We start from the raw sequence: 13,709 nt of genomic DNA, 5'->3' as shown, positions 1-13,709 counted from the left end.
AGTTGTGTCAAAGTATAAAATTTATATATTTACAATCCTTGCAGTTAATTTATACAATTTTCAACTTTACTAAAATATGACTTATCTTTCCATCTAATTTTCATGGGAATCTAAAGCTATTATTTTGATGGTAAGTAAATATGTAGATCTCAATAACATAAAATAGGACTATTAGGATTATAGGATTAGGATATCAGTCAATATTTATTTTTTTACAGTGTAGATTTTTTATTCAGGTTTTGCATCTCAGTGATAAGTACATTTATCTCTGAAGTACAGGTCAGTAAATATAAACTCCCCCCGACTCCATTACATTTGTAAATTTAATCCAGAGAGCAACTGTAACCAATGGCAACTGCTTCTGTGTCAACAACAGAAATCTTGGCCGGGCCGGGCTCCTGTAGCCTAGCACTGTGCCACAATTGGCTCACCCACTGAATGCTTAGATAACTTGTCCATCCATTATTCATGCCAGCTCACCTTTAGAGAGGTCTTGAGCTCATTTTCAGGTAAGCACTGTTCACAGGCACACACAGGCACGCCGGGATCTGTACGCTTTATCTGTGAGTTTTCTTGGAGTTCATTTAAAGCTTGTTTTGTTTATTGTGATTACGTGTCTGTATTTGTAATTTGGATTTTCACGACTGTGTCACAAAATCGGTAACTGTTGCATTGCATTGTTGTATTGTGAAATGACTATAGTAGCTTTTTTTCTGTCAGACACAAACTGCAAACCAAGAATAAGTCTAATAGAGCATGGGATTGAGTTGTCACACTTTTTTTTTTTTTAGAGAGCCTAATGTTAAACCTGTGGAGATTTTAAAATGCTACTAAAGCTATTCTAACGTAGTGTCATGTTGTTTTCCAGGTCTTTTGTTTACCTTTTATATTGTCTTTGCTAATGTGTCTCTAGGGACATTTGGGAACATCTGCCTGTAGGTTTAACAAAGTTTTTTGACAATCTAATCTGAGTTATATACAAAAGGCTCAAATTCCCATGTGCAAATTAACTTTTCAACTTTTTAAAGATAAAAAACCACAACATAATATGACCCAAGAAGAAAACGTTCACTTTTTCAGTACTATTTTGTTTGCTTTGGCGGCATTCTCGCAACAATATATATTCTATTATAAAATCTGTCCACGAGTTTCAGAATGATGAGAATTTGTGTGTTTGCCAATATTTTTTCTCATTTGCTCTTTAGATTTTTTGACGATTTCCACTGCTGAGAATAAAGTTGTAATTTTGAAATGATTCAGAAATATAATCAATTTGACATATTTCACTATTTTTTTTCTTATTTCAAAAACAAAATATTATATCTTTTGAATGGGAGTCCTCAAAAATGCTGCATATAATTGGCATCTGGAACACGATTTCAGTCAAATGTATTCTTACAATATTTATTTCAAAACCAGGAAACCAAAAAACCTTTTAGGAGACCGTTATGGAGCTGATGGGATCCACTCTCACTGCCACTTATGCCCGACCAAAGACGAGCCACTTCCTTCCCGCCATCTCCACCATGGCGGCCAGTTACCGTGGCACCCAGCCTGCTTCACCCATGAGCGCGAGTGCCAACCAGTGGAGGACCAGCAGCTACTACAAAAGCAACGGCCCCCTCCCGTCGCCCCTATCCATCCAGCGTGACAATCTCGACTTAGTCCGGGCCAAAACAATGTTCTACCCGTCCAACAGAACTGCCCTGTCCACTAGATACACTCCCGAGGACTGGTATAAATCCAACCACAGCAACTACAGGGAGTCGGAGTCGTCTCGGAAAAGTGCAGAGAGGCTGAGGAAAGATACGATTCGGCTAATGCAGGATAAGGATCAGCTGACCAGGAGGACACAGGAAACGACGAGTAAAAATCTTGGAGAGAGGGTGAACGATATAGTCTTCTGGAAGTCTGAGCTGAGCCATGAGATCGATAACATGGTGACAGAGATAGCGGCTCTCAGCGAGGTCAAGAGGCGGCTGGAGAGAGCGCTGGCCGAGACGGAGGGGCCACTTCAGGTAAACAAACAATACACGTAGAGTATATAGGAAAAGTACAAGCTTACAGGTAGTTTTATCCTCTGTGATTCGTGTTACTGCTGTGCCTGAATGATCCACAGTATGGCATTACACGTATATCTCCATAGGGACAAGGAGGTGACGTCATCAGGTCAAGTTACAGGTCAAATCAGCTTACAGTAAAAGAAGCTGAACCTTTAACTGAATCAATAAGGTTAATTGCACTGTGGAACATTTCAGGAAATATCATAACATCACCATGGAGAAAAGCAGGTCACAAAATAATCCCTGTATCATTCGTTAATTTTTATTATTTTTTTTCAAAATAAAATGAAAAAACAACTATTTTCTTCATTATTTGTCTCCAAAATCAAAATGAAAAACCGGATAACGATTTATTTTTTTTTTTTTCAGTTTTTGATTTTGTGTTTAAATGAATAATGGAAAAAACGGAGAACGGACATTTCCCGTTTCCAAGACTTAAACTGTGATGCCGGACTTTTACACTGCATAATTACTGAACCAGAACTGAATCAGGACTGAACCAGGACTGAACCAGAACTGGATCAGGACTGAACCAGGACTGAACCAGGCCTGAACCAGGACAGAACCAGGACTGAACCAGGACAGAACCAGGACTGAACCAGGACTAAACCAGGACAGAACCAGGACTGAACCAGGACTAAACCAGGACTGAACCAAGACTAACCCAGGAGTGTCAGGGCAGGCCTGGAAGTGTACCCACATAGACTGATTAGGATTGAGACCGGAACTGAAACTGGGACCAGACCGAGACCAGGACTAGGACTGAGCCAGGACTGATCCCAGGACTAAAACAGGACTAAAATAGGACTAAACCAGGACTGAACCAGGTCTGAACCAGGACTGAACCAAGACTGAACCAGGACTAAACCAGATCCCGGTCTCAGTCCCAGTCTGGTCCTGGTCCAGTCCCAGTCTCAGGCTTGGTCTGATCCCGGTCTCAATCCTGGTCTCAATCCTGGTCTCAGTCCTGGTTCAGTCCTGGTTCAGTCCTTTTGGAGACAAATAGTAAAGAAAATTGTTGTTGTTTTCGTTTTCTTATTTTTGGTTTTATTTTGAAACACGAATGAACGAATGATACACGGATTCCAAACCCTTAGCAGAAAAATTACTTAGTGCAACTTTAATACATGTAAATAATACAGCAAATAAAATGAACCCAGTTATAATGTGATGTCTACATCCACAGAGCCCAGTCCAAGATAAGTAGACAGACGATAATAAACAAATATCTATATAAACACATTTAACAAAACTAATACACATTTCACTCTCTATTAAAGTAGTAACCGGGCGTGAAAAGACTAAAGGTCAGTTCACCTACTCTCTCATGTTTGCCCATACATAGAGCAGAACAAAGACGTATCCCGTGTCACGTTACCACTCTCCAGCCAAGATGTTTTGACTACAAAATCACCTGTAGCAACAGTCTCCCTCCATACATTCGCGTCACCAAGACACCTCTCACAGCACCAGTGTTCATTGAAACTGTCAGCGTATTTCAGCTAATGGTCTAATGGACAAGGACACGGCGCTAAATCTAGATCGGGTAACAGCGGGGTTCCTCAAGGAGTGGTAATCAGACCCATGATATTGATACCATGCTATTGATATATAATGAATGACAACCAATGAAACTCTTTACTGTCCTTCATCTGGTCTTGTTTGAGTCATGATCGCTTTGTCAATAGGTGTCTCAAGAGTGTTTGTACCACAGAGAGAAGCGGATGTCCATTGATCTAGTGCATGACCACGTGGAGAAAGACCTCATTAAGGTAATGTCTGAGCGCTATAACTAGATACCATCTTGGTGCTGTATGCAAACACGCATCAATTATTCACATTTGGGTGGACAGGAAGTGGAGGTGATCAAATCATGCCAGGAGAGGATGAGGAGGCATTTGGAGAGAGCGGTTGCACAGTTGGCGTGAGTATGGACAAAATACTAAAGCAAAGTTTTACACAAAAGATAAATATGTATTTGTACACGTTTTGAACAAAGAAACTCTCTAAATATAATAGGGAACTAAATATTAAATTGGTATAGCAACTGTGTTTAATGTGTTTAATTATTTTATGGTACAATTTTAGGCTAGTGTTTTCCTAATGCTATGGGAGGGCATCAGTATTAAAACCTACGCAAAAACTAAACTGTTAATGATCGCAAAAGGCAAGGCAACAAAGTGAATCACAACAAAGTCAGATTAACCATACAAAAAGTATGTGTGTCATGTTTCTTTACTAATTATTATTAATTATTGCTTCATTAATATTACAAGCAGGGGTGGGTAACTAATAACTAATTCTCACGTTACTGTAACTGAGTCGATTTTTTTGTATTTTTTAAACGTACAGGAGTATAATTCTGTCTATATAATTTTAAAGGAAATGATAAATGGTAAAATGTTTATATGGCCCATTTACACATTGAAGGAATGAGCTACTGAAGGTTAGTGCCAAGTAGGTAGTAGTTTTTTATGTGTAGTTTATACTTTTAAGTACAAATACTGCAGCTCTCATACTTGTAACTGAGGAAATTTTCAGCCATGTAACTGTACTTTTACTTGAGTACCCGTTTTCAGTACTCTTACTCCCTGTATTTGTCATGCTGCATTACACTGTGGTGTCCTATAGGTCGAATCGAGCGGCAGCATGAACTGGAGCGAGACATGAGCGATAAAGTGACCGCCCAGAGAATCGATGACCGCTGTCACCATCTGAGGAACACATCCAATGGGATCGGCTACTACAGGGGCATCGAGAGACTGGACCCTTCGTGAGTACACTACTGTATATACACACTAATCAGCCATAACACACGATTTTATTTACTCATTTCTAGTTATTTATTTATTTGATTAGGACAGTGCATGTTAATGGACAGAGAGGACACAACATGAATGTAAACACACTGCATTACATGTAAAGTCCAGGTAGAATTCATGGCAAAAGCAGAAACTCAATTTGTCAACTGGACAAAAGTTTTGGTCAAAACCTTTGGACTAAAACTTTTGTCCAGTTGACAAATTTAATTTATCCTTTTGAAACACTGGATTATTATTAGATTCATTATTATTCAGAATTTGGCAGGATGATAAAATGTACTCAGAGCTAACACACAAGGTGCTACTAGTGGTAATTGTGTTGTTCCTATGTACAGGACGACTCTTGGTCAATCTCTTTCTCTTCTAAAGGGGCCAGACTGTGGAAATGTTTACCAGCTGATTTAAAACTGGAACAACAAAAAACCAACAACTCATTTAAAAGTAAATTAAAATTATTGTACGTTTCCAATCAAAAATGCATCCACTGAAAATGTACTGTATATATTTTATCTGTATGTCACTTATGTGTATTGTATTGTCTGTTTTTATGCATGCAGCTTATATTTTTTAAATATATGGACAGGTGTTGAAAACTATAGCCCTTGTGCTAAAACACTCAAGGCAATACATCTGGCTTGTCTAATGTGCTTGTGATGTCCTTAATAAACATAAAAATAATAATGATTAAAAAAAAAAAGCCAAAATTTCCACCCATTATCCCAAAGAGCTGGGGTCACTGCATAGTTGCACTGACAATCCCCATGATTTTGTAGTCAAACAAGTCAATGAAACAGAAATAATCCAAATATCCAAATATGTTACTGACAATGGGAATATGAGGATTACACATTTGTTTGTGGTTGTTTGTAGGTTAGTAATGTAGTATTAGTAGGCATCAACTTACCTTACTTCAGACTCAAAGCAAGAAGCTCCTTGGTTCAATTCCAGGGACAGGCGAGGCTTTTCTTCATGAAGTTCGCATGTAGTTCCCGTCAACCTTAAAACATAAACAATAACCTAATTACACCAGTGGCATTGAAGTATGAGTCAAATCCAAGAGAAGCTGCTTCCGTTTGAGGACTATCTTAACCATATCCGGATCAAAAGCACTTAACTAAGGCAAAAACATTCACATCTTACTCTAACTCAAACCTATTAAGTGTCTGAACAAATCTATTGCCACTAAGATATATACTTCCTTCTCAGACAAGACTAGAAATATGTTGTTAATAGTAATCCTCTGTCCCGACAGGCTTTCTCTTCCCGACACCTGGTCCAAATTCACAGATGACAACATTCTGCTCTCCCAGAGCCAACGCGCCGCCTCCCACAAACTCCGGGACGAGATCGAGATCCTGCTCAACACCACCTCCAACGAGATGTGGAGCCAGTTCAACAACGTCAACGTGTCTTTTACCAACCGCATCTCTGAGACCTCCGACGCCAAGAACAGCCTGCAGACACATCTGGCCAAGGTTTGTTTACCTCTGTTTATATTGTTCTGTTTGTATTGTCTTGTTTTGTGTACGCCGCTCCACCCTCGAATTCACTGTTGGATTTCACGACAATCAGAGAGCAGAAAGTATGAGCTGGCAAAACTGTGACCTAAGAAGGATCCATTTGTGATCAGAACATCATATTAAAGGTTCTATACTACACAATATTGACTCTTGTGAGCTTTAAGCCATGTTATAATGTTGTTGCCTCATCAGAAACATGCCTGGAGTTGTTTTGTTTTTTCATTCACACATGCTTGAGTAACGCTGCATTATTAGTCTATCTGCATCTCCAAATCTCAAATGCTCTGTTCCACCTTGTCTTGAAGTGGTAGTTTTCGAGTAACAGCTACAATTTACCTTAAATTCAGTAGAGATTGGCAATTCCATGGCTGAAATGATCAAAATGATTATAGTGAAGGTGTGTGGAGTCTAAAACAGAAGAACCTAAATATGCTGAGGAAATGATTCGGAAATAACATTATAACATAGATCAGAGAACAGTGTAACATGAGCTATGTGTCGTTTCTGGTGGAAATGGTCCCCCAGTTGTTTTTCTCTTTAAAGATGTTATTGCTTTGCTTAGAATGTGTACCACAGTATGGCATAATAATGATCTATCTTCATGAAGACAGGCAGGTTACAGTTCAGATCTCTGGAGAGATGAGCCCACTCACAGTAAGAATGCACATTTTTCACGGTATTTGTGAGCAATAATACAACTCTAATTGAATAAATGTAAGATAAATACATGTCATATTCTTTGGTCTTCAGTATTAAAGGGACAGTTCAGAATTTTGGACATAGGGTCTCATTTCCTAGTGAGCCAGAGTGTTGTAGATTTGTGGAGACACTTTTTGAGATATATCATCCAGTCCTTGTATTTGGAGAGGTTACTGATGCTAGGTTAGCACAAGTCAATGGTCATAGATATCCTGCCACTAAAAACAGTCTTACCCACTCCACAAAACACCCGAAACAAATCTATTATTACACCAGACTGTTGATGTGAATGTCTGTGTCGATAGAATAATTTTAGAAGTAAAACTAACCTTGTATCGCATGAATCGTCGCATGTTGAGGGACTATTTTCTCAGCAGCAGCGGAATTTTACTCTCTTCTAGTTAATTGTGATGATGTGAACGTGGCCACAACTGGAAAAGGCTTCTTCCTGTGCTCTATGTGTCGCTATGGCAACTGCAGGTAAACAAACTATTACAGAGCCAGTTGGTGGCAGGTGATATCAGTCCGCCGCTGCCAAGCTTTCTATCAGGAAGTACAACTCAATGCTGCTGCTCAGACTTAAATCCTTCAAATGTAAGGTTGGTTTTACTTCTAAAATTATTCTATCGACACAGACATTTACATTGACAGTCTGGAGTAATAATAGATTTGTTTCGGGTGTTTTGTGGAGTAGGTAAGACTGTTTTTAGTGGCAGGATAACTATGGCCATTGACATGCACTAGTCTAGCACCAGTGACCTCTGCAAATACAAGGACTGGATGGATTATTTTAAAAAGTGTCTCCACATGTCTCCAACACTCTGGCTCACTAGGAAATTAGGCCTTATGCCCAAAATTCCGAACTGTCCCTTTAAACTTCGAATTAGCAATTCCTTTTGTCAGACTGCAGAGTTTGTTTACCTGCTTTACATGTTTCGGCTGCTTCCTGTACTGACGCACTGAGGAAGGCTACAGGAAGTAACCGAAATATGTAAAGCAGGCACACACACTCTGCTGTATGACTAAAAGAATCGTTCATTCTATATATAATGTCATATTGTTATTGATGCACAAGGAAGGACATAACATCACCATGGATACAAGAAGGTAGAAGAACACTCACTAGAAAAGTTACATACTGCACCTTTAAATTGAGCTGTGGAGTTGGTGTGCAAGCTTTATCTAATTTTTGTATGTTTCATTAGTATTTTGTGCACAGGAAGATTTACAAGATTTGCTACTGTACCAATGACTAACACAGATAAGTACACTGATACAGTTATTGTATACAAGCTTTACAAAATCCAAAGTAGGTCAACACAATTTCAGACCCCATTACTTGAGATAAGGACACAAAATGTTCTTGGGTCAACCTCTCCAAGTCTCCAGGAGTCATGGTCAGGAGTACCTAGCTGAAGGATAAGTGAGTCGTCTATTATTTTTGTTAAGAAAGGAGCAGGGTAAATTGTGTTAGAACCACGTGGATTCAGGAAACTATATGTACTGTAGAAGAGTTTGGCACATTTCCCATACTGTAGCCTGATTCATCAGCCAGTTTCACTTCGTAGAAACCGTCTGACCTCGCAGCATTAGGATTTGTTTGCTTGATGGTAGGCGGGTACTTTTTTTAATTTAACCAATCGCTGCTATTTGGTTGTGATGTATGTAATGCACCGTTAACGGGGCAAACTGGTATATTAAGCTTTTCCCAAATCCCGTAGAAAGAAGGACAATAACGTCTTTCCCCTTGATAAAATTCACCAAACATTCTCTTTGTTCCACCTTTAGATCCTTGATCTCGGGAAATGTTGCCAACACAGAATCTATAGCTCTTCACTGATTGGCTGGTGCCCGAACTCGCACTTCCTGGGTTCTTGCAAACCGTCTAGTGTATTCTGATTCCTGACCTAGTCGCTGGAGAGAAATGAAATTGAGCGGAGGCACTAGGTGGCGCCAGCTTGGCTACCGATACTGATGCTGGTATCGAATATCTGTGTTGAATCAGGAAACTTTACAGTATTAGATCAGTTCCATGATATCGGTTCAGTCGATATTTGGTTGAAATCTTCACTGACTGATGTAGGCGTAGGACATCTCGTGTTTGAACTTTTAATTCATACAAATCAGTTCAGTAGTTACTTGCAGGATACATAACAGTTACATAACACATTCAGATCAGTTTTGTAATAAGTTAACTCTGTTTTGAGAAAAAAAAAAGGCTATTTTCAATCTCACAACTGGTGTCGTTTAGAGATACAATGGCGAAAAAATGCATAGCACACTCGGTTGACCTATGTCTAAGTGGGGAGCTATTATAATGATGTTGTTATGAAAGTATTTGGGTTGAAAGTAGAAGCAGGACCTCCATCAAGGCAATACAGAGCACATATCTGGACTTCAAACTGTCTAAGGAGCAAATTAGGGAAGCACCGATCCAGGTTTTTCAGTTCCAGTACCGATATTGATATTGTATCTCTAACCAAAAGAAACCAAAAACGCACACCAAAATTCTTGTAAAGGTGCGACTGCAAGGAACAGCCAGACAAGGGTGAAAAAATACATAGCACACTCAGTTGACCGATGTCCAAGAGCTTTTTTATTAACAAAATAACGTTTCGACAAAAAAAGCCTTCATCAGATTGTTACATTTGGTAACACAGATATTTTTCTTGTTTTGTTGCTGTGGTCCAAAACAAGAAAAATTTTTGGTTTCTTTTGGTTAGAGATACAATATCAATATCGGTACTGGAACTGAAAAACCTGGATCGGTGCTTCCCTAATTTGCTCCTTAGACAGTTTGAAGTCCAGATATGTGCTCTGTATTGCCTTGATGGAGGTCCTGCTTCTACTTTCAACCCAAATACTTTCATAACAACATCATTATAATTGCTCCCCACTTAGACCCAGACCTCACTCTGCATTTCGGCTGAATCTTCCACCATAGGGAGATCACATGCTGTTTAGTGAGAAGGCAAAATCCCTCTCCTCTTGCATCAGTGGGTAACTCGATTTTCTACTTATTAGCAGATCATGTGCTGGTGCCATTCTCTTCTCCTCTGTGAGCTACAAACAAAACCGATGTAAATCCAATGCGTGTCCATGTAACCTGAGGACAGATCAATCTTAATTGGTCCTTGCATTGCTGTTTGGGGACTTCAGTTTGTCATCAATAGCATGCTAACAAGCAAAATACTGTACATGCTTACTACTAAATGTCCTAGCAGAGCCATAAATAGAACAAAAATGGTTGGAGTAGATTGGCTGGAATTGCAAAAATATGCTAACAATTTATATTTATATTGTTTTTGACAGCAGTTGTGATCTGAGACACACGGTTCTCACTTAACCCAGTTTCAGAAGAAGAGTTTTTTTCCTAATTCAATTACATCAGAAGTGTTTGGACACAGAGGGACACTGTTAAAAGGCATACCACATTGATTTATTAGGACTACTGTGTATAATTACCACGAGCCTGCAGCTTTGAGTGTCGACTTGAATTTACTTTTGCTAAAACGTGAGATCAGATGTTGCTGTCAGAGCCAACTGTAAATGGGAGGAAGCGTGAATTAACTACAGTGAAGCTTCATGAACAACTCCACTATTGACACTTTGCGACCGATGTCATCAGTATTGAGGGTGTAAAGCTATTTTAACACAATCTGACCAGAAAGAGATGACTTAAGGCCTATTCATACTTCATAAGAACATTAGAACTTTGTCCTTGCACCCAGGGCTTGCTGAACAAAATGATGTAATTTTGTTCAGCTCCTGTTGGGCAGTTCTTGCAGCTTGTTCTCGACACCTCAGTTGAGCAGAACTTGTTGCTTTCCGATTATTATTATATATTTGTGGCAAAAAATAAAAAAATCCGTACAACAGGACGCTCAGTGACTATAAAGATGCCACAGAGCAAGAAATTCATGGAGAGATGATCATGGCCATTTTAGGCTCAGACAAAAATCAGTGTAAAAAAGTCTGGCGTAATCTCTGTGACAAGTTTACGAAAGCCAAAAGGCGGGTCACCAAAAAAAAAGAGCGGTCAGGCTGGAGGATGAAAAGAAATAGAGCGAGGGGGGCAGTGTAGTTCAGCAGCAGAACATCTTTTGAAGTATGAAATGTCAGAGCTCAAACGAACGTTGTTCTTGTTCTTATCACCTGAAGAGCAAGAACAAAGTTTTTATGTTCTTATGCATTTGTTCAAGTATTTGTATTTGTTCAAGTATGAATAGGCCTTTAGTTGGAACTACAACAGGTGAGATATTTGTGACTTTAAACAAGTTTCTCACACATGAATTTACAGTCACGAGCCAGCACATTTTTCAGTGAGTCACTCTCACCTTTTCGATGAACGACAAACTCCTAAAGAGAACCATGAATGCTCGAATTGATCACAGGCTCCTGAAAATGTGTTGTCATCACGTTGGGGCATTCTACATGCATGTCTGTGATGGAAAGCTCAGCTGTTACCATGGTAACACAATGCACACATTAGCAAACACTGTCAAAAAGTTTTAAGATGGTCTAAAAATGCCAGAAAATATATATAAATATTTAAACACCGCAAAGTATCAATTGTAGACAATATGTATAGTGTGGTTGTAAAATGGTTTTCTATGGCATTGGATGTTTATAGGTGCTCACCTGCTTCTTCTATACTGACACTTGTTTTAGTTCCAGATCTTCAAAAACACGTATTTTTTCTACAATTTAATGTTTTTTCTTGAAACATATTTAGTTGTCAAACAATCTGAATTAAAATAGTTTAAAACCCACTGAGATACACCTTTGGGTCTGAGAATGAGCATGAACATGGGCCACAAAAACATATATTGTCAAAACATGTTTAACCTTCAGAGATTTGAGATAAAAATGTAAGCACCATTCACAATCCCGTATGATTCTGTTCCCCACACAGACCCTCCAGGAGATCTTCCAGACTGAGATGCTGATTGAGTCTCTGAAGAAGGCCCTCAGAGACAAAGAGTGTCCGCTCAAAGTGGCCCAAACTCGGCTGGAGGAGAGGACCAGACGCCCCAACGTGGAGCTGTGCCGGGACAACCCACACCACAGGTACACAACCAGAGACATTCTGATGATTATCTTTTACTTAGAAGGATCTCAACATTTTATATTTGATTATATTGTAGAGCAAAACATTTCTATATTTTTTTTCTCTTACTTTTTCAGACTTGTAGGTGAAGTTAGGGAGATCGAGGACACCATATATAAACTGCAGGAGCGTCTGATCGAGGCGGAGAACACACTGCAGAACCTGGTGAAGACCAAAGTGACGCTGGAGCACGACCTGTCCGTCAAAGCCAACTCCCTGTTCCTGGACCAAGAGAAGTGCATGAGCATCAGAAAGAGCTTCCCCAGCATGCCCCGTCTGGTTGGATACACATAACAGCAAACTAACTGTGTAAAGATAGATGTTTTTATCAATTTGGAGTGATGAGTATGAAGCAGGGTTGTCAAAGGTATAAAAAATCTGATACTAATCGATACAGAAACTAATATCAAAACTAAAAACTCATTTGAGCAACAGATGATGCTGTAAAACTCATATTAACAAGACTAAATTTGAGCTTTCCTGAACAGTTTTAGAGTCATTTTGAGCTTTATCAGAACTAGTATAAGATCTCATGGTAACATAACGAAAGTACTAATGCTTTGTGTATGAAAATGGCGTTCTATTACTAAAAAAGGAGCATGTTTTATTTTTATTCTGGTATCGAGTATCGAAATGGAGTTTGAAATTTTAGTATCGTGACAACTCTAATGTGAAGGTAGTTTTGTGTAATTATAATGAAAGAAAGTCTTGTGTATTTAACATTAGGAATTTTAACAGCCCCTCTGAAAAAAGTGTGTAAAAAAAGTTCAGATGAATAAATAAAAAAGTAATTTACCTTGTGTATCGATAAAGTTTGAGTAAGAAATAATAACACATAGGTTTTATATCGCTCTTTTCACTGTAACTCAGTCACTTGACATCGTTGACCGTTAAGTATGTAAAATTAAAAACACGATTTAAAGAAAAGTCTTAAAAAAATTTGAATATCATGAAAAGTTCTATATTTTTTTTGTCATTCACTTCAGAAAGTCAAACCTATATATTATACAGACTCATGACGCAGAGAGAAGCTTGAGAGCAAAACAACTTTTTTCATGATATTCTAGTTTGAGATGACTGAGTCTGAGATGTTCTAGAAAAAAAAAGTGCATTATTTTGTTCATCTAAACATTTGCTGCATCCCCACTTGACCTTTTAAACTCCTTCTGACATTAAAACAAAAATATATATACATTTGAAATGTGTAAAGACACTTTTCTTATACAAAATGAAACTGTCTTTATTTATTTGTATAGTGTTTATTGCAAATTAAAATAAAATTACAGAATTGTATTCTGCTGTCCAGTGCATTTGTACAGTTATGTAACTCTTATTTATCTTTGCACTACACTGCCAAGACTCACACAGAGTGCTCACACGCAGCGAAATATAAACAAACCTATATCTTGCCAAACCTGAAAATTCTTCCTTTATTTAGCCTGATTCATTTCACTTCATGGAAACCGTGTGACCTCGCAGCATTAGGATTCATTCA

General features: G+C 38.6%; 1 protein-coding gene across 2 annotated transcripts; it reads left to right on the top strand.

The window, feature by feature from the left end:
• The first annotated feature begins 1,448 nt into the window (after window positions 1-1,448).
• Window positions 1,449-13,377, top strand: tekt3 (tektin 3). 2 transcript variants are annotated; one of them, XM_055150394.1, is made up of 8 exons: window positions 1,449-2,018; window positions 3,752-3,835; window positions 3,917-3,987; window positions 4,560-4,572; window positions 4,706-4,836; window positions 6,138-6,360; window positions 12,020-12,174; window positions 12,292-13,377. In XM_055150394.1, exons 1-8 carry the CDS (start codon window positions 1,449-1,451, stop codon window positions 12,506-12,508), a joined length of 1,464 nt encoding a protein of 487 aa, XP_055006369.1. In that variant the 3' UTR covers window positions 12,509-13,377. The 2 variants fall into 2 exon arrangements, with proteins under 2 accessions (XP_055006369.1, XP_055006368.1); XM_055150393.1 differs by lacking the exon at window positions 4,560-4,572 and having other exon boundaries at window positions 3,917-3,985.
• The last annotated feature ends 332 nt before the right edge of the window (window positions 13,378-13,709 follow it).

The sequence above is a fragment of the Boleophthalmus pectinirostris genome, unplaced genomic scaffold (genome assembly GCF_026225935.1).
Source record: "Boleophthalmus pectinirostris isolate CB_2022bp ecotype Guang Dong unplaced genomic scaffold, ASM2622593v1 HiC_scaffold_14, whole genome shotgun sequence".
Lineage (NCBI taxonomy): Eukaryota > Metazoa > Chordata > Actinopteri > Gobiiformes > Gobiidae > Boleophthalmus > Boleophthalmus pectinirostris.
The sequence above is the reverse complement of the archived record's forward strand: the minus strand, read 5'-3'. Positions and strand labels throughout refer to the sequence as shown.